The following is a 25,494-nucleotide window of genomic DNA, read 5'->3' on the forward strand; positions in this document are numbered from 1 at the left end:
AGACTCAAATCTAGGTGGGACACTGTGTTGGTGGCAGACTTGTTGCAAAACACTGATATGTTATGCATCCAGAGATACTTGGGGATTTGTACATGTGTTTGGTGCTTACCCAGGGACAGCCCCACTTTGATACTGCCTGCCACTAAAGAGTTCTTCCAAAACAGCCTTGAGAATGTGGGTTGTAAATTCAGCCATCTGATCACATTGCTTAATTTTCCATTGCCTGCTTAGGTTACACACTAAGCACAGAGGACTACCAGCAAAGTGGGATATTACATAAAATGAATTAACTGTATTGCTATTTTTTTAAATCCCAATTTAAACTAATAAGCACAAGAGTAATTTCATAAAACAAAAATACATTTCATATAACAATAAAAAGTAAAAAAGTAATAAGCCTATTTCTTTCAACAGTGAGAAGGCAAGAGCATTGTTGAAAATTTTGAGAAACTTCAAAAGTAAAATCAAAGTAAATCCACCTTTTAAAGATGTCTGTGCTATCTTCGTCCACGTGTGACTGTGGATCTTATTGTGGATAACTATTTCCTTCATTTAAGTTGGCATTTGAAAATATATTTTATAGGACAGGGCTCATATACTACATATACTACGGTAAAGGGCGGGTATCATTGTTCCGGGAAAAAGGGATGTCCTTTCTTTTCTTTATTGAGATACAGTTTTGATGAGTCACAAGAGGAGTTACATTTTCGACTGTAGTTTGTATAAGGCAATCGAATGCATGCTGTTAAAGTGTGGCATTTACATGGTGTTTGGTCGCAGTTCAGGTATGTACAAAACATTGATACAGGTAGCCTACACAATAACCCTCTCTAGCCATAGAAATGTGTTGGATCACTTTTTGTATAATCATACTATTTGCGTGTTTGTTTAGATTGTTCCCCTTCGTTTTTACCATAGACTTCTGTATTTCATTTAATATAACCATACCTCTCACAATTACTACAATTAACATAGGCCTAGTACATTTTTTATTTTCTATGACAATAATATATGATCAAACACTAATATTTCTATAACATATTAATGTATCTTCTTGCTTTTCAAGAGCTGAAACACTAGAACATAGCACGTGATGGGATGAGTGTGCAGACAGGAATGTGTGGTGGTGATTTTCTTGAGTTTATAGGCTACTCATGTTTGCAGTCAGGAAATTCTTATTGGTCTAGTAGTATACCATATAACTAACAGTCACAAATTTGAGCTGTAGACTAGTAGAGGATATTATTTGGCCCTACTTTTACAGCCATTAAATTGTAGAACTGTATGGCATATTGATAGTCGCATATAATTGTTACTACTCTGTAATAAGCAATTTTCAGGAAGATGATGATGGACAACTGTCCAGATTTGGCTGGCCAGCACATATTTTGTTGAAAAGATGCTAGCCTACCAGTCTCAATTTTTCTGGAAATAGATTAATTGTCTTATGATGGTTGTCACATGCACAGTTGTAAGATGGGAAGTGGTGAGAAAATCTACTAGTCACACTTGCCTATGCACATTTGTTCCATGTGGTCCACAAACATAGTCATGGCCCTTATCAGACATCATCTCCATGACATGTTCCTGTGATTTTTGGCTGCATCTTTTGTTGGTTGATACACAGTTCACTCACCTCCGGCACAATTCTGATGCCCATATTTTGTATTTTTCTCACCTCTAACAGGCAGCACAGTGCAGGAATGACCAGAACTGACTATACTTGAGGTTTAGAAGCTCCTATTCCACACTGAAGTGATGAAAAACATGATCAGAGGTGTGAATTTCCCCCATGTATTGTGCAAATCAACTATGTTCCATGATCTTTGATCAGTACACTGACATAACATTATTTTTGAATAACAATTCTGTAATATAATGTTATCACTTTCCATTTTCAGACATTGTCATTGTGCAGCATCCCATTTCTGTGTGTGTACCACTGAACTACACGGTGAATCTGAGTGTGAGAGCAGAGGGGACAGGTATCCTGAACTACCAGTGGTTCAAATCTGATGAAGAGGAGGTATGGGGTTGTTGAGGATTTTTGTCATTTTTGTCTGACATAGTATTATGTTGTCAATTCGTAGAGTAACACAGTGTATAACCAATGAAATGGCTAATGTTTTTTTAGGTATTTGGTGCGACCAGAGCAGATCTGACTGTCACAGCCCAGAAGTCTCAGCTCTACATTTGCCGCGTGAATGACCAGTTCTGCAACTGTGTGTTCAGTGAATGGGTCAAAGTAAAGGTCCTGGACATTGCTAAACCAGGTATATGAATCGTCTACATTAGTTACTAGTTATAAGATAATGTGTTTGCAATGCAGATTTTTAAAACTTATTTGATCAATGCAGAGCACTATTTTGCGTATAATGTATTGCTATTGCATTTTTTATTTATTGAGGTCTCCCAGTAGCGTGGCGAGGGGAGCTCCATATCGCTGTACACCCTGCACCCCAGACTGTCAGACAGGGGCAGAGACTCACCCTCAGCTGCTCTGCCTTTGGTATTCCCATCCCACACTACCAGTGGTACAGAAATGGTCATCCTCTGCTGGGCAAAACCACTGACACACTTCAGGTAACTCCAGTGTTTATTTACTCCTGCACTGAGGTCATCGTATTTACTCTGTCTTGACATTTGATCTGGCCGAGAGCCAACAGTGCTTCAGCAGTCCAATGTAAACATTGTCATTTAGAAGAACTTGGTTAATATTTAACATAAGGTTTGATTTCTAGAATAGTCTTATGTGCATGAGTAGAGCCAAACATGAATGGGAATGTGTTTGTATCCCTTGTAGATACAGAATGCAGAGGCAGACCATAGAGGAACATATCTCTGCTCTGTGTCCAATGTTGAAGAAGAAAGATGGACAGAGCCAGCTGATGTTGATATAGGTAAATAGAAATGTGATGGAGCTCGAAGGGCATCTGGGCAAATAATGAGGAAGGAATATAGTTGTTTGTAGGAAGTCACCCCACTGTGAATGATGTTGTAAAATTGCGGAGTCTACCTTCTGTGAATGTGGCTCTATAATTATAAACAGATGTGCAATAGTGAATATGAAACCCAAAAGTCCCTCACAGTAGCACATAACAAAACACTAGCAACAGTTATTTGTTCAGTGGCATGAGCTTTACTATTAGTATTTTCAATTTTCCATGACAAAGTCTACCACATAATTCACTGTAAAGTTATTCTGCACTTTTCAATGAGCTAGTGGAATAGCTGTCAATATTCAGATTTCTGCACATGCCTCCCAGTACCTTTGTACAAAACTATCAAGTGGGTCTTTTCATTCTGCTGAGGATTTAAGGTACTTTCCCTTTGTTAAAGACAGAAATGGTAGGAAGTTGACAGGCTCTAAACAGTGGGCAGGGTTGTATAGACAACAGCTAAATTACTTGAAATGAAACTAGCCTTTGGATGTAGGTTCCCCTTTTGCATGTGTTTTCTACATTTTGACTCAACCAGTTTGAAGAAAAACGGAGGCCTTTAACACGTGGGTCTCTCACTATATATTGCTTTTGATCTTGTTTGTTGTGATAACAGATTGAAGTGTGATGTGTGAGGTTATGCACTGATTTTAACCTTTGTTTTTCTTTATCATTTTTCCATTTCATTCAGAGCCATCTAATCAACTCAAAGTCACAGCTCCAAAACCCACAGGTATAGTGCCTTGCAAAAGTATTCATCCCCCTTGGCATTTTTCCTATTTTGTTGCATTACAACCTGTAATTTAAATGGATTTTTATTTGGATTTCATGTAATGGACATAAACAATTAGTCCAAATTGGTGAAGTGAAATGAAAAAAATAACTTGTTTCACAAAATTCTAAAAAATAAATAACTGAAAAATGGTGCGTGCATATTTATTCACCCCCTTTGCTATGAAGCCCCTAAATAAGATCTGGTGCAACCAATTACCTTCAGAAGTCACATAATTAGTTAAATAAAGTCCACCTGTGTGCAATCTAAGTGTCACATGATCTGTCACATGATCTCAGTATATATACACCTGTTCTGAAAGACCCCAGAGTCTGCAACACCACTAAGCAAGCGGCACCATGAAGACCAAGGAGCTCTCCAAACAGGTCAGGGACAAAGTTGTGGAGAAGTACAGATCAGGGTTGGGTTATAAAAAAATATCTGAAACTTTGAACATCCCACGGAGCACCATTAAATCCATTATAAAATTTTTTAAAGAATATGGCACCACAACAAACCTGCCAAGAGAGGGCCGCCCACCAAAACTCACGGACCAGGCAAGGAGGGCATTAATCAGAGAGGCAACAAAGAGACCAAAGATATCCCTGAAGGAGCTGCAAAGCTGTCCATACAATCTGTCCATACAACCACTTTAAGCCGTACACTCCACAGAGCTGGGCTTTACGGAAGAGTGGCCAGAAAAAAGCCATTGCTTAAAAAAAAAAAGAAGCAAACACGTTTGGTGTTCGCCAAAAGGCATGTGGGAGACTCCCCAAACATATGGAAGAAGGTACTCTGGTCAGATGAGACTAAAATTGAGCTTTTTGGCCATCAAGGAAAACGCTATGTCTGGCGCAAACCCAACACCTCGAGAACACCATCCCCACAGTGAAGCATGGTGGTGGCAGCATCATGCTGTGGGGATGTTTTTCTTTCTTTTTTTTGTTGTTGTTGGTATTTTACCGCCTTTTTTCATGGTATCCAATTGGTAGTTACAGTCTTGTCCCATCGCTGCAACTCCCGTACGGACACGGGAGAGGCGAATGTCAAGAGTCGTGCATCCTCCGAAACCCAACCGAGCCGCACTGCTTCTTGACACAGTGCCCGCTTAACCCGGAAACATCGTACACCTGGCAACCGAGTCAGCATGCACTGCGCCCGGCCTGCCACAGGAGTCGCTTGTGCGCGATGGGACAAGAACATCCCTGCCGGCCAAACCCTCCCCTACCCTGGGCCAATTGTGCACCGCCCCATGGGTCTCCTGGTCGCGACAAAGCCTGGACTCGAACCAGGATCTCTAGTGGCACAGCTAGAACTGCGATGCAGTGCCTTAGACCACTGCGCCACTCGGGAGGCCCGTGGGGATGTTTTTCATCGGCAGGGACTGGGAAACTGGTCAGAATTGAAGGAACGATGGATGGCGCTAAATACAGGGAAATTCTTGAGGGAAACCTGTTTCAGTCTTCCAGAGATTTGAGACTGGGATGGAGGTTCACCTTCCAGCAGGACAATGACCCTAAGCATACTGCTAAAGCAACACTCGAGTGGTTTAAGGGGAAACATTTAAATGTCTTGGAATGGCCTAGTCAAAGCCCAGACCTCAATCCAATTGAGAATATGTGGTATGACTTAAAGATTGCTGTACACCAGCGGAACCCATCCAACTTGAAGGAGCTGGAGCAGTTTTGCCTTGAAGAATGGCAAAAATCCCAGTGGCTAGATGTGCCTAGCTTATAGAGACATACCCCAAGAGACTTGCAGCTGTAATTGCTGCAAAAGGTGGCTCTGCAAAGTATTGACTTTGGGGGGGTGAATAGTTATGCACGTTTAAGTTTTTTTGTCTTATTTCTTGTTTGTTTCACAAGAAAAAATATTTTGCATCTTCAAAGTGGTAGGCATGTTGTGTAAATCAAATGATTCAACCCCCCCAAAATCATTTTAATTCCAGGTTGTAAGGCCTCAAAATAGGAAAAATGCCAAGGGGGGTGAATACTTTCGCAAGCCACTGTATGGCTCAGTGTAAATAAAGTATCCGCTTGAGTTATTTTTAGAATGCAGTTTGAGCATTTCCTCATTGAAGAGGGGAACTGTTGTACCAGTATTTTCTGATATATGCAGGTTCATGTTTCTATGGTATAATTAGCTGTTCTTGTTGTATAGTAAATTAACCCTGATTACAAATTCCACTATGGTCTTTCCGTCCAGCGACTGACAAAGTGGCCCTGCTTATTGGTAACCTCAACTACTCCCACCACCCTGACCTGATGGCCCCCACTATGGATGTCCATGAGCTGGCTAACCTGCTGCAGCAGCTGGACTTCAGAGTGGTGTCTCTACTGGACCTCACCAGGGAGGAGATGCTGGCAGCCATTGACAAGTTCATTCTTCTGCTTGACAGGGGCGTGTATGGTGAGTTCAATACTGTACAGTATTCTGGTGGTTACATTACAAGGGAGAATGTATTTTGAATTGAGGGTTTTCAGAGACTCTAAAAAGCTAACGATGACATTGACACTATTCCCCGCCTCAGATGAATAGGTGCAAATGTGTAAAAAAAAGTATCTGTTAAGTGGAAACCAGACTTCGTAGTCTGGTTAAGTTCCCTTTGAACTTATTCTGCCCTTTTCCATTGAAAACGCTGGTGTTACGTTTCATAATCCTATGCTGCTGTTTTGAGATCTTATTAGTAGCTTGGTGTGAGAGTGTGGTTTAGCAGGCAGATAAGAGGTGGAAAGGAGAAGCATGGGTCTGTAGTGTTTGGGGCGAAAAGACTTGCTATGTATAGCCGTTTTCTAAAGGCCTGCGACAGTTCTACTTGACAGATTTATTTAGCACCTGTAAAGGGCCTTTAGCAACCCAGCAAACTGTCAGCTTATCTCCCTTTTATATGTTAGTCAAATAAATAAACGTTCACAATGTTATTACAGGCACTGAGCCATACATATGACATTTTATTTGGCATGTAACCATTTTTAAGAATGTATAACTTTCTGCCTCATCTAATAGTCCGTACTTTTGTGTTGTTGGCTGTTATAGAAAACGAGGTCAGCTTAATGTGAAACTAAAAAGCAATCTAAAAAGTAGCAACCTGGCTTTCTAGGAGCTTTTAGGACCAGCACAGCTGGATTCCGCTGGACATATTACCTAGAAAGCAAGCAACATAATGGTTTGTTGATAAATGACAGGGTCAGTGTTGTGTGATATTCTACACAGTATATGTTTGCTCAAATGAAACCGGCTAAAACATGGAGCCTTGTTTGACAGATGCATAAATAGTATGAAACATGTAGCTACTGCGGCTCGGCTTCGTCCTACTTTCACTGCCCTGAAAAGTATACACTGAGTGTACAAAACATTAAGAACACCTTCCTAATATTGGGTTGCACCTCCTTTTGCCCTCAGAACAGCCTCAATTCGTCAGGGCATGGACTCTACAAGGTGATCTGTCACGCCCTGGTTCTGGGGACTATTAAATGTTGAGCCAGGGTGTGGATTTTCTATGTTATAGTTTTCTATGTTTTGTTCTAGATCGTTTAGATCTATGTTGGCCAGGGTGGTTCCCAATCAGAGACAGCTGTAGCTCGTTGTCTCTGATTGGGGACCATACTTAGGCAGCCTGTTGGCACCAGTTTATTTGTGGGATCTTGTTCCGTTTGGTTTGTTGTGAATAACCTAGGACTTCACATATCGTTTGTTTGTTGTTTTTGATTGTGTGTTGAGTACAATTAAAGTATGTACGCTTATCACGCTGCGCCTTGGTCCGTGTCTTCCTGTAACGGTCGTGACATGATCAAAAGCATTCCACAGGGATGCTGGCCCCTGTTGACTCCAATGCTTCCCACAGTTGTGTCAAGTTGGCTGGATGTCCTTTGGGTGGTGGACCATTCTTGATACACACGGGAAACTGTTGAGCATGAAAAACCGAGTAGTGTTGCAGTTCTTGACAGACTAACCGGTGCACCTTGCACCCACGACCATACCCCACTCAAAGGCACTTACATATTTTGTCTTGCCCATTCACAATCCATGTCTCAAAGCTTAATCTATGCTGATTGAAGTGGATTTAACAAGTGATATCGATAAGGCATTCACCTGGTCAGTCTATGTCATGGAAAGAGCAGGTGTTCATAATGTTTCGTACACTCAGTGTATCAGTAACGTTATGCTATCCCCCACAGCCCTATTCTACTATGCTGGTCATGGGTACGAACGTTCAGGGAGGAACTATCTGGTGGCCATAGACGCTCCACAGCCCTACCGTCCAGAGAACTGTGTCTGTGTACAGAGGGTCATGCGCATGATGCAGGAGAAACGGACTGCATTGAGTGTGGTCTTACTAGACACCTGCAGAACATGGTAGGCTTCCTGATGGACACCTCATGTTATTGTTTGTTGCTCTACTTCTTGTCCTCACTTTTGTACGAACAGTATTATGATTGTGGAAGGACTAAAACAGGTGTTAAGTTGTATATTTGTATTTTAAGGTACAACCAAGATTGCATAGCTTCTGAAATCAGGCCCTTGGTACCCATGGGAAACACAGTGTATGGATATGCCACGTATGTACCACCCATACACAAAAATGTATGCACGCATGACTGTAAGTCGCTTTGGATAAAAGCGTCTGCTAAATGGCATATTATTATTTATTATTATGTATTTTTTGTGTATGTAACAACAAGTTATTTTATGAGTGTTCATTTATGGCCTGAAATCTAAATGACCTCCTGCTGCCTTAACAGATGTGAAGATTCAGAGGCGTATGAGGTGCAGGATGGAGGGAAGAGCACTGGGATCTTCACCAAGTACCTGAACAAGCACATCCTGCAGCCGGAGAAGGTCACTCACGTCCTGGAGCAGGTGTCTGAGGGTCAGTGTTATTGTATGATAGGCTTTGCTCTTACAGTATGACGGTGACTTTGGAATTTCAGGATGGATATTTTGACATGCTGTTAACACCAATCCATGACTCACATGGGAAACCCCTGGGTTTCTTTTCACGGAAAATTACAAGCTATTACCCAAGAAAGACTAAATTCCCTGCTAATGAGAGCAGAAGAACCTTGCCTTCCTGGGTGACTTTGGGTTCTATATCTCCTCTATAGGAGATGCACAGTAGTGTCTGTAAACAGGGTCAGTGTAGAACTTGTTGTTGGATGGAGCACAGACATGTTCACTTCTTAAAGGTCCAATGCAGCTGTTTTTATCTCAATATCAAATAATTTCTGGGTAACTATTAAGTACCTTACTGTCATTGTTTTCAACAACAACAAAAAATAAAACAATAATCCTTAGCAAAGTTCAATTTCTCAAGCAAGAATTTTGGTAGGACTGTCTGGGAGTGGTCTGAGTGGGGAGGGGAAAACAGAAAACTAGCTGTTATTGGCAGAAAGGCTTGGAACTCTCTTTCTTATTGATCTATTAACTAATTTACCAGCTGGTGACGTCACCAGGCAGGCCAAAACTCCATCTCACCAAAACAGGATGAAATTTCAGGTGGTATTTTCAAACAGCTCTTACACTAAAAGGGCATTATCATCATTTTCACAATTTCACAGTATTATTCCAACGTCATAGTGTGGAAATATATATAAACACAGGAAAATCACATTTTTGACTGCACCAGGCCTTTAACGTTCCTCCATCACTGGCTACTCCCCCTGGTGCAGCAGGTAACAATGGGCGGAGCTTGGAGGGGTGCGCATGCTGTCCCCGCTAGGTCCATGTTTTGTGGTTTGATTGGTCTCTCTGGTAACATGACTTTGTGGGACAGAGCTGCATTAGGATGTGACCTCATTCTCTGGAAATTCACACTGTTGGTCGGAGCACAGCAGGAAATCTGAGAGCAGTAGAGTTAAAAACAGCTGCTCAGGCGTGTGTGTGTGTGTACCCCCTCTACACTGCTCTCCTGTGGTCAATGAGCTCCAGCTCCAGTGAACCTGCATAGCTTAACACAGCCCATCCAAGGAGGTGCTGGTAAAGTAAAGTATAGGTTGACTGATGAGTTGTCAGTGGCTGTAACGGTCGGACCTTGGCACAGAAGCTCACGGCTTACATAGGAGATATATTTAATGAATGTCAAGACTCCTCAGATGTGCCACCGTTACTCACTGTGACATTGTGAAAACAACCATGACACAATACGTTTTATTTCAGGGTGACAGCTGAACTACATTTCTGAAAGTCATAAATATCATACCCCCCCCAAAAATGCTAATCTCATCCTGTTATTGGTAATGGTGAGTTAGCATGTTTTGGGGGCATGATCTTTGTGCATCTGTAACTTTCTCACTCATAATAATAATAATAAGCCATTTAGCAGACACTTTTATCCAAAGCGACTTACAGTCATGCGTGCATACATTTTTTTTGTGTATGGGTGGTCCCGGGGATCGAACCCACTACCTTGGCGTTACAAGCGCCGTGCTCTACCAGCTGAGCTACAGAGGACCACTAAACTCATCATTATTCAAGATTCATTCATGATTATCCATAATCATTGTAGCATCCACATTAATGTAGAAGTGTTAAGAAACATATTATATTTTTATTTACAATAAAAGTGACTCCAAAATGACACAATACATTATTTACCATTAATTTCCATTGGGCACAACATAATCACAACCAAAACAAACTGTAAATGCATCCAACAAGTTTGTAGAGACACAAGCTTGATGTAGTCATTGCGTGCTAGGAATATGGAACCAAATACTGCGCTTTTGACTAAATTTTAAACTCTAAGTGAGTTTGTCCAGATACTTATGACGCCTTCAAATGGAGGGACTATGTACATAAAGTGCATTTATTTCTAAACATTTAAACAGATATGTATGAAAATACCCTCAAATAAAAGGTGACATTCTGCACTGCAAGGATCATCAACTAGATTCAGCCGTGGGCCGATTTTCTCTCGAGCACATGATCGGGGGGCCGGAACATAATTACAAATAATTTGTAGACTGAAAATTGACCGCAAGAATCCCAAACAGATATAATGTTTGACTAAAACATAATCATTTCAAATCTTGCTTACATTTGTATACGATCACATGATTTCTTAAATAGATTTCTTAAATAAAAATCGCTCGGAGCTGAGTTCCTGGAGTTTATCCAGTCTTTTATGTCCAACATTGAAAATAAAGAAATTTGAAAAAATATATAGTTTTTTTGTGTTGCTTAGAACTCATGGGGGGCCAAATAAAACCACCCGCAGGCCGCCAGTTGGGGTACCCTACTGTACTGTCAACTCATATAAAACATTTGATCTCAAATTCAAAATGCTGGAGTATAGAGCCAAATTAGCTTCAATGTCCAAATAAATACGTAGGGGAGTGTATATGCAAATGAGGCATATATAATTGTCTTTATTTTATAACAAAGTATGAACAAAATACCTGATATATAAAAAAATATATATATATATATACGAGTGTATTATAAGAAAATAATGAGCATTTTACAATAAATGGAATACCTGAATTCCCACCAAAATGCCAGAATTTGTCCATACCAGTACAATGTTTTATGTGCTATAATTCAGTCAATATATGATGGATTTGAAAATGTCTAAAGGTTTGGAGTATTTTCATCCATTGTCCAACTATTGCATTTATCAGAATTGTATTTTAAACCTTATAACAATTTTGACGACAGTTGCTAATTCATATCTAGGAAATAATATTCACTGAAGTGACAGATCACATCACGATCACATCATGAGACGATTTTATGAACAGTAAACACACTGTTCCCAGAACCTCATTTGAAGAATGAGGATCTATGTCCTGCTTGTCTTAGTTATTTATTAATGGAAAAATAGTTGTTGATGAACTGCTGTTCCCTCAACTCTAATGGAAACATGGCGAAGACAGCTTGCTTAAAATATGTACTGAAGCCAAATCCTCTGCAAGGCTAAGAGTAAGCCTGTATCCAGGGCCCTGAATAGGGTTTCAGTGTATCAGTTTTCTCATCTGGCCAACAATGCCTTATACATGCTTGTCACCTAAACATTTCTATAAGTTCACTCTTATTATCCACATGTTTATAATTTCAGAGCCTTTACATCAGTCAAATAGTATTATTATTTTCATTTCAGACCTACTATTGAACCCTCCTTAAGAACAGCTGTTACCTTGGCAGCATAGGCTAACCTTTAACCTTTACCCTGTTCCTCAGATCTAGGCAGAGACCCTCTGGTCACAGGCAAGCAGGCGGTGGAGATCAAACACACGCTGAAGGAGCCTCGCTCCCTCACAGATCCGGTCAGGACCACCGGCCACACTGGGGAGCTACGTCTGAGAGATGCCTGCTGGAGACAGGCCAACGGTAAGTTTTTACACCAAAATATCCCCAATCCAGACCCTTTTTCACAATTAATGGAAATCTAAAAAAACTATTGATAAATGATTGTGTATATGTCAAGTGCTGGTCTTATTTTAGATGCATTAGCCATGCATGGTATGGTGTGTCTTTTGCTATGAAATACTGTAAAGTCATTTTCTTGCCCTAAGTTAGTCTTATCAAGAAAGAGGAAAAGCAATACCCCCTCCAGTATACCCCCTCCAGTTCTGCATGTGATATGGATGTGGCTGTTAAAGACAGTGTGGTTTAGCATGAGTCATGACCATCACACAACCATTCAATAATTTACTGTTTATTTGTGGTGATAACAGACAGGGAACTTGTTTGTATATTTAAAGTCAACCATAAGCTTATTTCACTCACAGGATATCCGTTGTCAGATTTTAAGGAACAAACTCCTACTGTAACCTTTTTCAAGGACAAGGTGACTTCTGATAAAAGCAACTTCTCTGAAAACATGTCTGGCCAATTCTCTTATCGAGTCTATGTCTCCTAGAGATGCTTTCTTACACAAGATTTGTATCTTAAAACTGTCTTTCCATGTGATATCATCCCACACAGAGCTACCACGTCAGAAGCTGCTTGTTTTCCCCTGTGGAGTTGAGGTGGAGGTCCGCTTCTCAGCCTTGTTCTCCAACGTCATGGTTGCCTTCGGCACAGTGAAAACCACTGGCCCCAGAGCCCAGGACTGCACTGTTACTCTGAGGAGCACACCTGTGAGTCACCGCTTCACGTTTACTTGTTGATACCTGCCACATTACGTAGAGGGCAGGGTGTGGTGAACAAACAGCCCTTAATAAGCATTTTGATTTAGTTGCGTAACTTTCCATGACACTGCAGATATATATTTGATTGAAAGGACTTTATAACTCCTTGTGAGACCCTAGAAATGTATGCGTATTTGTATCCATCTGTAGGAAACCCTCACAACAAAACTGAAAGAGGTTAAGAAAATATGTTTAGGAGAATGTTCTAAGAGTGGGTTCTGTGCATGGTGTCTGATCTATTTCCGTTTGTGGTCACAGCTCTCAAGGCTAAAACTGTTGTATAGATATTTATCTGAACCTGACACGGCATTACTCTTTGTAATTTTGAACGTTTACTGCTCATAAAACAACGTTATATATGTAGAGAACATGCAGGTACAAAGGTTGTCAAGAGTACAGAATCATCCCCTCTTTCCTCTGTAGACTCAAGGGAATATCTTATGCACAGCACACTTATTGGTATTGTTCTGCCATATGCTGCGTATGCCCTCTCGGCTTTCACAACAGCAGTAACACCTAAAAGGCTATCAGTCATTGAATGATGTTTCCCATTTACAGAGTTCCTAGCTGTAATAAATGGCCAAAGTGAGAAACAAGAGCAGGAATTTGGGGCACAATTGCTTATCAAGCGTCTGCTTCTGTGGCGTAATAACTCCTTGGAGCATACTGACACCTAGTGGTTCAATGCATTATGTTCTCCCTACACAGTCTCCAGTAGATACAAACCCAATATACCATGTATAATGTGTATAATAAGAAGAAGTGGGTATGACAGGTTTTGTTGTAGTTGCCTAATGTATTTTATTCCCAACCTCTGTCTAGGCAATGGAGGATATCTTCTCTAGTCCTGGCAGGTCAGGTGAAATGGACTCTCTCTTACTAAACAACTTGGTTGCTGAAAACCCTGACTGTAGCCTCAGACTTTGTGGCCTTCAAAAGCTCCAGGTATGCTTACTTTCTGCGTCCTCATATTTAACATTTACAGTAAGCAATAATATGGTAGAAGGGTTTAGATATTGCAATCTATCATTATTTCAATGGTAAACTAAAAGTGTGAATAAACATCTGTATTCTGTTTGTTTTTTTCTCTGTTCCAAAGGGATCCTTAGTGATACAGGTGGACCTACACTACACCCAAACGGGCAGAAAACTGCGGCTGCAAGAGAGCAAACAGCTAGACATAGGAAAGCCTTTGGTAGCATCCTGTGATCTGTACAGGGGACAGCAAGCATTGGTAGCCCAGAGACAAGAAGGTGCCCCTGTCCAGAGTATGGGCCACGTTTCACACAGAAAGCAGCCCCCACGTCAGACACTGGGCCAGCCAGGTCGCCCCTTCACCAGGAAGGCAGAGTGTGCTGCCAAAGTCCCCACTGCAAGGAGCAATGAACCAGAGGAGAATGATGAGTCTGAGCCTCAAGACTTTACCCTCTGATTTCCGCTCTCCACGTCTTTGGAAAAAGGATAGTTTAGTAGTTGTAGTGACTAGTGTAGTCAATAGGATATTTACTGTTTAGGCTTAAAGCAATGCACATAATTAAATCAGCACGATACATTCCATTTCTCTGGTTAGGCTACATTTAATCAGTTTAATTATGTTTATGAAGTGTGTGTGTGTCAGTGTGTGTATACATGTGTGCATGTGAGTTTGAGGAGATGATGTCCTGGATTATGTTCCTCTCTTAAAGCACTATTTGGTTCTTAGTTCTCAGCATGACACTCTACCAATATTTATTCTTAAATGATCACGGTATGAAAAAATCCGACTTTTCTACATACTTGTGAATAATAACAATAATAATAAACATTTCAGCTCTTATGTACCTGTATGTAACTATTAAAATGAATTAAATACAATTTTTATTACTGAATTATTAAAGATTCATTTATGATTAACACATAATTTGTGGTTTTATATTTTAACTACTTTATATATGTATTAATATATAGCCTATTTTAATTTAACCGTATTAACAATACGCCTACAATTCATTACAATTTCCATAAATCGAAAGAAAAAATACAATAATTAAGACAAAAGTGATTTTAGTCTAGCTAAAATAAACGTCATATAAGCAGACATGATGAGCAGATGAGGAACAAGAGGATATTAGCTAGCTAATTCAATTTTCACATTTGCAAAAAAATAAGAATCCTAAACATTCGCACAATTGGCTCAGCGTCGTCCGGGTTTGGCCGGTGTAGGCCGTCATTGTAAATAAGAATTTGTTCTTAACTGACTTGCCTAGTTAAATAGAGGTAAAAATCAATAAAATAATGAATAGCTAAATAAACATATTTAATAGCTAGGTGTCACATCTTCAGATTCAGTGACTCTGGATATTTTACTAAACATATCATTCGACATTTGAAAGGTCTATAAAATACAGAAAAGACTATCATTACCTAATAAGTAATCTAACTAGTTCACTAGCTACAGATTCATCGACTTGAATAACTACCATTGAGCAAATATGCCACTGCTTGCTGGGTTATAAACCCAATATCTCCCGTTCTCTCTTAGGCCTTGTGTCTCCTGTTTTCTCTTAGCCCCTATATCTCCCATTTTTCTTAGGCCCTGGTAGCTCGCCGTGATCGTATAGTGGTTAGTACTCTGCGTTGTGGCCGCAGCAACCCCGGTTCGAATCCGGGTCACGGCATTGCAAACACAATGTCACGGCAAAAGGGCAGAATTTTTCTGGATTTTCTTATTCTTTTTTTAAAACTCCACATTTTATTATAGGTTATCCTCGTTTAGTCATTGATTGTTGACGCAATTTTCCGAACACAGCGAACCTATGAAGTCGGCTGCAGTCATTCATATGAAATGTGTTATATGTCCGCTAGGGGGTGGAAGAGTCGCTATACGATAATTATTGTGCTGAGACTATTGTGCGAAAATCCATCAATCAAATAAATCACATGTATTTATAAAGCCCTTTTTACATCAGCAGTTGTCACAAAGTGCTTATACAGAAACCCTGCCTAAAACCACAAAGAGCAAGCAATGATGTAGAAAAACTCCCTAGAAATGCAGGAACCAAAGAAACCTAGAGAGGAACCAGACTCGTTCTTCAAGATGTTCAAACGTTCATAGATGAACAACAGGGTCAAATAATAATCACAGTGGTTATAGAGGTCAGCACCATCCTCAGGAGTAAATGTATATTAGCTGTTCATGGCTGAGCATTCAGAGGCTGAGACAGCAGGTGCAGTAGAGGGAGAGAGAGAGAGAGCGAGAGGGAGATATTAAATGATCATATTCTGAATAAAAGGCATCATAAAAACATGTATTCATATCTGCCCACAGATTGAATGAGATGTAGCCAAGGCTAAGCCTATTATTGGGCACATCACCAACAAACTATAATGGTCCAAACACACCAAGACAGTCATGAAGAGGGCACGACAATGCCTATTCCCCCTCAGGAGACTGAAAATATTTGGCATTGGTCCTCAGATCCTCAAAAAGTTCTACAGTTGCACCATCAAGAGCATCCTGACTGGCTGCAATACCACCTGGTATGGCAACTGCTCAGCATCCGACCGCAAGGCACTACAGAGGGTAGTGCGTATGGCCCAGTACATCACTGGGGCTTCCTGCCATCCAGGACATCTATACCAGGCGGTGTCAGAGGAAGGCCCTAAAAATGGTCAAAGACTCCAGCCACCCTAGTCATAGACTGTTCTCTCTGCTACTGCACAGCAAGCGGTACCGGAGCGCCAAGTCTAGGTCCAAAATGCTCCTTAACATTTACATTTACATAATTTAGCAGACGCTCTTATCCAGAGCGACTTAACAGCTTCTACCCCCAAGACATAAGACTGCTGAAAAATTAATGAAATGGCTACCCAGACTATTTGCTACTCACTGTTTATTCTCTAGTCACTTTACCCCTACCTACATGTACATATTATCTCAATTACCTAGACTAACCTGTACCCCCACACACACATTGACTCGGTACCGGTACCCCCTGTATATAGCCTCGTTATTATTATTTTATTGTGTTACTTTGTTTAAACTTTAGTTCATTTAGTAAATATTTTCTTAACTCTTCATTTTCTTAAAACGGCATTGTTGGTTAAGGGCTTGTAAGTAATCATTTCATGGTAAGGTCTACACATGTTGTATTCGGCTCATGTGACAAATACAATTTGATTTGAATTATGAGAAGCCCTGTCTATGATTTTGTCTTGCGTCTTATGCTACTATTTGTAAACTAAAAAATAGTTGGTATTAAAAAGTGGATACATGTAGTTTCATGACTGCTCTGGCTATGGTCACTCTGAGTCATACAATTGGGAAATAAAATCGCATGAGGGATCGCTATGGGGGACGCAAGATGGCGGTATTATTCCATTTAAGTCGTTTGTCATAAACGACGTAGCCTAAAAGGAATAATACCGCCATCTTGCGTCTGGTTGGGCTACCCCTCATTCGTTTGACTTTAGGCGCTAAACATTCATAAACATGGAATTCATAGGAGACTGAAAACCCCACATTTTGACCGCCTAGTGCCGATTGGTGGCTTAAGAAAATTAAAGATTGAAATATTCATTTTTGGTATTGCTTGTTTAGGGCTTTTGCCCATTTTGTGGACATCGCTCCCGTTGGTTCTCATTGACGTCTGTCTATTCTAAGGGTTCCGCCCTCTAGCTCAAGTGGTGAATGGTGAATGGTCACCCATCGTTCGGCCACGGGTATTGCTCCTGGATCTGGATGCGAGCGTCATTTCAATGATTCCGCACTGTGGCCTGTGTCTGTGTTGTGTTAACTTCATATGATAGACAATGCTGCGTCTTGGCAGTAGAATCTTCAGCTTCTGCTGGTCTGGTTGATCGGAAAATGTAGTCATTCAGTGACATTTTTTACATGCTGTGTTTAGCTTATTGTTCTGGTCCTAGACGCAGACCAGCAATTCTGTGAGAAGATGTTGAGCCGAATAATGAGTGGCAGCATCAGGAATCTGGATAGAGAATATGACTGCACCGTCAGACTCCTGGATGATACGGAATACACATGCACAATTCAGGTCAGTCACGTGCACTATATTCCTACAATAACTATTTATATTCCCTCCACAGAGCATATGGCAAGGCAAGTGCTACAATTGTCTCCATATAGAAACGCACGCACAGTGTTTCAGGATGCTACTACAGCAATGGTCCGTGCTATCCGGGATTCTTGGGACGTCCCTACCCCATTGAAGTTAACGTTTAAAATGGTTAAGGTAAGGGCTAAGGTTAGGGTTAGGGTTTAGGGTATGGACGTCCCAAGGATTCCGGATAGCACTGACCCTTCAGCAAGTGCCCGCATCCCGCAGGTCCCGCGATTGGCATGATCTGAATATATTGTTGTGTAAATAACTTGTTTTCTAACACATTTTTGCCATAGCCTGTGGCAGGGATAATCAACGTGGGCCAATTTTCTCTTGAGAGCATGGTCGCGGCGCAGGAACATATTTACAAATAATTAGTAGACTGCAAATTGACCGCAAGAAGCCCAATCATAAATAATGATAGACTAAAACATAATAATTTCAAACCTTGCTTAAATTTTGATATGATCACGTAATAATAATAATACCCGTCTCTCTATTTTGCGTGAGAATACGTGGGAACAGATTTCTTAAATAAAAATCACTCGGAGCTGAGCTCCTGGAGTTTATCCAGTCTTTTATGTCCAACAATAATACAAATAAATAAAATGGTGTTTTTTTTGCTCAGAAAAATTGGGGGGCCAAATAAAACCAACTGCGGGCCAAATTCGGCCCGCTGTCTGTCAGGGCCAAATTCGGCCCGCTGTCTGCCAGTTGGGGAACCCTGGTCTATGCCATCTGACTTGATGCACGTAGAGGATGTCCTAAAGGCAACTGCACGTCTGATGAATAGACTGGGTGCTCCAGTCTGTATGATAATCCACCAGCCACAGGACCTTATCAGCGTTTTTGTCGCTGACAAAGGCTAAACATGGCAAAAAGGAAATGGTTTATCACAGACACATAATCTAGCCTACTATTGTAATTGTCATTATTCACCATCATGACAGCGCTGGAAGTGGGGGTTTGAAAAGTGATCAACAGTTTTCAGGTTTTATATTTGAATCTGTCAACAGTTTTAGCCATGTTATTATTACTCAAATGACATTTTATTGTTGCTCAAGAGCAATTTGTTTACTGAAACTGTTATGAGGCTTTATATAGTTCACTACTATATGTGGAGATAGAATAATAATAATAAAAAGTTATGTTTTGTAGAAAATAAAGTGAGATAGATTTCCTGTAGAAATCAGATAGGAAGGAGTAAGGTGCTTGTTTCTTTTTATTTTGTTTGCTGCTAGTCTTGCTTTGATGTATCCTTCGTTTTATCTTCAGCCTGAAATAAAGGTAGGGGAGAGGGCCGATCAGAATCCATTACAGTACGTTTGTGTGTGTGTGTGTATTCATCTGTGGATCATCATTCCTCAGAAGTTAGTGGGGAGAGCTGTCTCCTGGACTGAGGAAATCCCTAGAGGGCTCCTACTACTTTTTAACACATTGAGACATTCAACAAATCTTGTAGAAGGAAAAATTATCAAGGTTTAGGGACACCTGTATGATGCAATGAAATGTTAAAGCTGCAGTCTTCTGTTATTTTGCTGAAACATTTCACTTTTGGCTGTATGCATCTCTGTTGGAGATATATTTTCGCTCTAGAGTTGATGATATGAGATAGAATCTCAGAGCTCCAGGAGAATGAGAGTGTTTCCAGAAGGCCCATGTTGTAAACAGCCCTTGTATTCCTGCTAGTGCCTTGAGGCTGAGCTGAAGTCATGGGGATGAGGAGTGATGAAGCTGAAAGTGTCTGCCTATTATCTGCTCTGGCAGTCTGGACTGGAGTTGTGCCTGGCTACTTGTTTTGCTCTCTCTCTCTCTCTCTCTCTCTCTCTCTCTCTCTCTCTCTCTCTCTCTCTCTCTCTCTCTCTCTCTCTCTCTCTCTCTCTCTCTCTCTCTCTCTCTCTCTCTCTCTCTCTCTCTCTCTCTCTCTCTCTCTCTCTCTCTCTCGACCTGACTGCAGTTTGGTGTCGTTACCGACTTCAGTGGGCAAATGCTCATCTTATTTGGCCACTGGCACGCTGGAGAAGTGTGCTCTTCACGGATGAATCTCGGTTTCAACTGTACCGGGTAGACGGCGTCATGTAGGTGAGCGGTTTGCTGATGTCAATGTTGTGAACAGAGTGCCCCATGGTGGCGGTGGAGATATGGTATGCACTCACTAACTGTAAGTCGCTCTGGATAAGAGCGTCTGCTAAATGACTAAAATGTAAAATGTAAAAAATGCATAAGCTATGGACAACGAACACAGTTGCATTTTATTGATGGCAATTTGAATGCACAGAGATACCGTGACGTTATCATTGTCGTGATCATTGTCGAGATCATGTCGAGATCATGGCCCATTGTCGTGCCATTCATCTGCCGCCATCACCTCATGTTTCAGCATGATAATGCACGGCCCCATGTTGCAAGGACCTGTACACAATTCCTGAAAGCTCAACATGTCCCAGTTCTTCCATGGCCTGCATACTCACCAAACATGTCACCCATTGAGCATGTTTGGGATGCTCTGGAGCGACGTGTACGACAGCGTGTTCCAGTTCCCGCCAATATCCAGCAACTTCAAACAGCCATTGAAGAGGAGTGGGACAACATTCCACCATCCGAAATCAACAGCCTGATCAACTCTATGCAAAGGAAATGTGTCGCGCTGCATGAGGCAAATTGTGGTCACACCAGATACTGACTGGTTTCTGATCCAAGCCCCTACCTTTTTTTAAGGTATCTGTGACCACAGATGCATATCATGTGAAATGAACTTTAACTCAGTAAAATCTTTGTTGCATGTTGCGTTTATATATTTTATATATATATTCAGTGTACATTTTTACCTGCCCAAATAATTAAATGGCCTGCCAATTTTTTTTAGATTTCTTTTAATGCACTGCAGAATCTGTGTGGACCCCAAAATAAAATCCTGCAGTCAGGAATTACAAACTTCAGAGAATGTTTTTATAACTTATCTGCAGATAATCGTTGTCTGGAGCTCGAAAAGCAGTAGTAACCGTATGAAAAGCAATAGTAACTGTATGAAAAGCAGTAGTAACCGTATGAAAAGCAGTAGTAACCGTATGAAAAGCAGTAGTATCCGTATGAAAAGCAGTAGTAACCGTATGAAAAGCAGTAGTAACCGTATGAAAAGCAGTAGTAACCGTATGAAAAGCAGTAGTATCCGTATGAAAAGCAGTAGTAACCGTATGAAAAGCAGTAGTAACCGTATGAAAAGCAGTAGTAACCGTATGAAAAGCAGTAGTATCCGTATGAAAAGCAGTAGTAACCGTATGAAAAGCAGTAGTAACCGTATGACAATCAGGGAGACAAATTAACAGCTCTTTCACAGATGCGATTTGTTTCCCGACATTCACCAAAAATAGCAGTTAAAAAATAACTAGTGATGATGTGGCTAAGGCAGGGGTTCCCAAACTTTTTTGGCCCACGACCCTATTTTGATATCTGAAAATTCTTGCGACCCCAACAATGTGAAAAATATTATGTAATTAACAGCCAATGTTAACTTTTTTAATTCGGGCTATGGCAGTCAATTGAAAAACATTCTAATAGTATTTCTGATTGTCTTCTCAACTCACCATCCACCATCACATACTTTTAATGTGGGGCTATGACAGTAAATCGCAATTAGTCTGACATAATGTCTCTTATCTCACAACCATTAATGAGATGGGTGTGCTTGATGCATGTCGCGTCGGAGCTTCTCAAAGTCAGGGGGCGTGGTCGACAGTGCGCAATTAATCTCTGCTGTCACATCTCACCTGGATCGATATTTGGTTTTAATGCAGACGAGAGCACTGAATCCAGCTTCAAAGGGTAGCATGAGTGTCAAGGGCTGAGGTGTATGATGTGTGGAAGTCAGGCGCAGGACACCGAAGCTTAGTCCAACAAAGTTTACTGTGAAAAACCACCAGGCAAGGATACAGTAAACGGCCTCAACAAAACAGAGGCGAGCAATACGCAAACTATGCGTATAACAAATAAACAAATAAACAGATACAAAAACACGCAGCACTACGGACAGGCGAAAAACAACACACAATCTAACCAATGCAAAACAGGGAACTTATAGGACACGTAATCAGACACAAACGGACACAGGTGTAAAAGACAGACCAAAGCAATCACACCAAGAAACATTCAACGGTGGCAGCTAGTACTCCGGGGACGGCGAACGCCGAAGCCTGCCCGAACTAGGAGGAGGAGCAGTCTCGGCAGAATCCGTGACAGTACCCCCCCCTTGACGGCCAGGAGGACGCGGACCCGGGCGCGTGGGATGCCCACGGTGGAACTCAGTCAGGAGGGACGGATCTAGGATGTCCCTCCTAGGCACCCAGCACCGTTCCTCCGGACCGTACCCCTCCCACTCCACGAGATACTGGAGACCACTCATCCGGCACCTCGAGTCCAAGATGGTCCGGACCCTGTACGCCGGGGCCCCCTCGATGTCCAAAGGGGGCGGAGGGGTCTCTCCTATCTCATCTTCTTGGAGTGGGCCAGCTACCACCGGCCTGAGAAGAGACACATGGAACGAGGGGTTAATATTCTTGTACTCAATAAGCAGTTGTAACCTGTAACACACCTCGTTCAATCTTCTCAGGACTTTAAAGGGGCCCCACAAACCGCCGACCCAGCTTCCGGCAGGGCAGGCGGAGGGGCAGGTTTCGAGTCGAGAGCCAGACTCGATCTCCCGGTGCGTACACCGGTCCCTCACTGCGGTGGCGATCGGCGCTCGCCTTTTGTTGACGGATGGCCCACTGCAGATGGACATGGGCAGCGTCCCACGTCTCCTCCGAGCGCCGAATCCACTCGTCCACCGCAGGGGCCTCGATCTGGCTCTCGTGCCATGGTGCCAGGACCGGCTGATACCCTAAAACACACTGGAAAGGTGTTAAATTGGTGGAGGAGTGGCGGAGAGAGTTCTGAGCCATCTCTGCCCAGGGGATATACCTAGACCACTCCTCCGGCCGGTCCCGGCAATAGGACCTCAGAAACCTACCCACATCCTGGTTGACTCGTTCAACCTGCCCATTGCTCTCTGGGTGGTACCCCGAGGTAAGGCTTACCGAGACCCCCAAGCGTTCCATGAACGCCCCCCAAACTCTGGAGGTGAACTGGGGACCTCGGTCAGACACAATATCCTCGGGGACCCCATAGTGCCGGAACACGTGGGTAAATAGGGCCTCAGCGGTCTGTAGGGCAGTAGGGAGACCCGGCATTGGGAGGAGACGACAGGCCTTGGAAAACCGATCCACAACGACCAAAATGGTGGTATTCCCCTGGGAGGGGGGTAGGTCGGTCACAAAATCCACCGAGAGGTGGGACCATGGTCGTTGTGGAACGGGCAGGGGATGTAACTTACCCCTGGGCAAATGTCTAGGCGCCTTACACTGGGCGCACACCGAGCAGGAGGAGACATAAACCCTCACATCCCTAGCTAACGTTGGCCACCAGTATTTCACGCTAAGGCAGTGCACTGTCCGGCCAATACCTGGATGTCCAGAGGAGGGTGATGTATGAGCCCAATAAATCAGACGATCACGAACCTCGAGCGAACGTACGTCCGCCCCACAGGACACTCGGGGGAGTAGGGTCGGTACGCAGTGCCCGCTCGATTTCCGCATCGACCTCCCACACCACCGGAGCCACCAGACAAGACTCCGGCAGTATGGAAGTAGGCTCAATGGACCTCTCCTCTGTGTCATACCGCCGGGACAGGGCGTCTGCCTTACCGTTCTGGGACCCTGGGATGTATGTGATCTTAAAAACAAACCGGGTCAGGAACATGTTCCACCTAGCCTGACGAGGGTTCAATCTCCTAGCTGCCCGGATGTACTCCAGGTTACGGTGATCAGTCAGAATGAGGAAAGGGTGTTGAGCCCCCTCAAGCCAATGCCTCCACACCTTTAGGGCCTGGACTACAGCTAACAGCTCCCTGTCCCCAACGTCATAATTACGCTCCGCCGAGCTGAGCTTCTTGGAGTAGAACGCACAGGGGCGGAGCTTAGGTGGCGTGCCGGACCGTTGCGACAGGACTGCCCCAATGCCGGCCTCGGACGCGTCTACCTCTACTTGGAATGGTAAAGAGGGATCCGGATGCGCCAGCACCGGGGCCGAGGTGAACAGGTTCTTCAGTTTGACAAATGCCCTGTCCGCCTCAGCTGACCACTGCAAACGAACCGGACCCCCCTTTAGCAGGGACGTAATGGGAGCTGCAACCTGTCCAAAGCCCCGGATAAACCTCTGGTAGTAATTAGCAAAACCCAAGAACTGCTGCACCTCTTTTACAGTGGTTGGAGTTTGCCAATTACGCACGGCCGACACACGGTCTACCTCTATCTCCACACCAGACGCGGACAACCGATAACCCAAAAAGGAGACGGACTCCTGGAAGAACAGGCATTTCTCTGCCTTGACATACAAGTCATGCTCCAACAGTCTTCTCAACACTCGGCGCACCAGGGCTACATGCTTGCTCGGCTCGTGTAGAAGAGTACACTAGGATGTCGTCGATGTATACTACCACACCCTGCCCATGCATGTCCCGGAAAATCTCGTCAACAAAGGATTGGAAGACTGAAGGAGCATTCATTAACCCGTATGGCATGACGAGATACTTGTAATGACCCGAGGTGGTGCTAAATGCTGTCTTCCATTCATCCCCCTCCCTAATGCGCACCAGATTGTACGCGCTCCTGAGATCCAACTTTGTGAAGAACCGCGCTCCGCGTAATGATTCTGTCATAGTCGCAATCAGTGGAAGAGGGTAACTGTACTTAACCGTGATCTGATTGAGACTACGGTAGTCAATACACGGGCGCAAACCCCCGTCCTTCTTCTTCACAAAGAAGAAACTCGAGGAAACCGGGGATGTGGAGGACCGTATGTATCCCTGTGCCAAGGACTCGGCTATGTAAGTCTCCATAGCCGCTGTCTCCTCTTGAGTTTTATGGTGCTTTCAAGACAACTGGGAACTCTGAAAAATACGAGGTCAAATCATGAGGTCAGTAAGTGATCTTCAGGTCGGAAATGTTTACCACCTCAAGCTGAACCTCGGCAAGACGGAGCTGCTCTTACTCCTGGGGAAGGACTGCCCATTCCATGATCTCGCCATCACGGTTGACAACTCCGTTGTGTCCTCCTCCCAGAGTGCAAAGAGCCTTGGCGTGACCCTGGACAACACCCTGTTGTTCTCCACTAACATCATGCTCTACAACATTCGCAGAGTACGACCCTGCCTTACACAGGAAGCGGCACAGGTCCTAATCCAGGCACTTGTCATCTCCCGTCTGGATTACTGCAACTCGCTGTTGGCTGGGCTCCCTGCCTGTGCCATTAAACCCCTACAACTCATCCAGAATGCCGCAGTCCGTCTGGTGTTCAACCTTCCCAAGTTCTCTCACGTCACCCCGCTCCTCCGCACACTCCACTGGCTTCCAGTTGAAGCTCGCATCTGCTACAAGACCATGGTGCTTGCCTACGGAGCTGTGAGGGGAACGGCACCTCCGTACCTTCAGGCTCTGATCAGTCCCTACACCCAAACGAGG

The 25,494-nt window shown here is 42.9% G+C and overlaps 2 protein-coding genes and 1 non-coding gene across 5 annotated transcripts in view; all 3 read left to right on the top strand.

Moving 5' to 3' along the window:
- The first annotated feature begins 651 nt into the window (after window positions 1-651).
- malt3 (MALT paracaspase 3) lies at window positions 652-14,710 on the top strand. 2 transcript variants are annotated; one of them, XM_041837483.1, is made up of 15 exons: window positions 652-785; window positions 1,688-1,777; window positions 1,902-2,026; window positions 2,135-2,273; window positions 2,408-2,583; window positions 2,804-2,900; window positions 3,631-3,672; window positions 5,917-6,120; window positions 7,890-8,067; window positions 8,196-8,270; window positions 8,454-8,581; window positions 11,890-12,039; window positions 12,637-12,791; window positions 13,665-13,787; window positions 13,942-14,710. In XM_041837483.1, exons 2-15 carry the CDS (start codon window positions 1,759-1,761, stop codon window positions 14,272-14,274), a joined length of 1,944 nt encoding a protein of 647 aa, XP_041693417.1. In that variant the 5' UTR covers window positions 652-785; window positions 1,688-1,758; the 3' UTR covers window positions 14,275-14,710. The 2 variants fall into 2 exon arrangements, with proteins under 2 accessions (XP_041693417.1, XP_041693416.1); XM_041837482.1 differs by lacking the exon at window positions 1,688-1,777.
- A 717-nt stretch (window positions 14,711-15,427) lies between these two features.
- trnah-gug lies at window positions 15,428-15,499 on the top strand. The gene has a single exon. It is a non-coding gene; the product is annotated as a tRNA-His (tRNA).
- A 2,045-nt stretch (window positions 15,500-17,544) lies between these two features.
- Window positions 17,545-25,494, top strand: part of LOC121531921 (FERM domain-containing protein 5) — a 124,942-nt gene continuing 116,992 nt past the window's right edge. For both annotated transcript variants that reach the window (XM_041837484.2, XM_041837485.2), the window contains exon 1: window positions 17,545-17,875. In XM_041837484.2, the coding sequence (XP_041693418.1) occupies window positions 17,774-17,875 (102 nt within the window). In that variant the 5' untranslated portion in view covers window positions 17,545-17,773. The remainder of the gene's footprint in view (window positions 17,876-25,494) is intronic.

This window comes from Coregonus clupeaformis, chromosome 19, assembly GCF_020615455.1.
Source record: "Coregonus clupeaformis isolate EN_2021a chromosome 19, ASM2061545v1, whole genome shotgun sequence".
NCBI classification, from domain to species: Eukaryota; Metazoa; Chordata; class Actinopteri; order Salmoniformes; family Salmonidae; genus Coregonus; species Coregonus clupeaformis.

What these genes read in the sequence shown, in the direction of transcription:
- malt3 (XM_041837482.1), top strand. Translation starts at nt 683, where the DNA reads ATGAGTCACAAGAGGAGTTACATTTTCGACTGTAGTTTGTATAAGGCA. An exon ending in CACAGCTCCAAAACCCACAG is followed by an intron (nt 3,673 to 5,916) that starts GTATAGTGCCTT and finishes CTTTCCGTCCAG; the next exon opens with CGACTGACAAAGTGGCCCTG. An exon ending in CTGCTGGAGACAGGCCAACG is followed by an intron (nt 12,040 to 12,636) that starts GTAAGTTTTTAC and finishes CATCCCACACAG; the next exon opens with AGCTACCACGTCAGAAGCTG.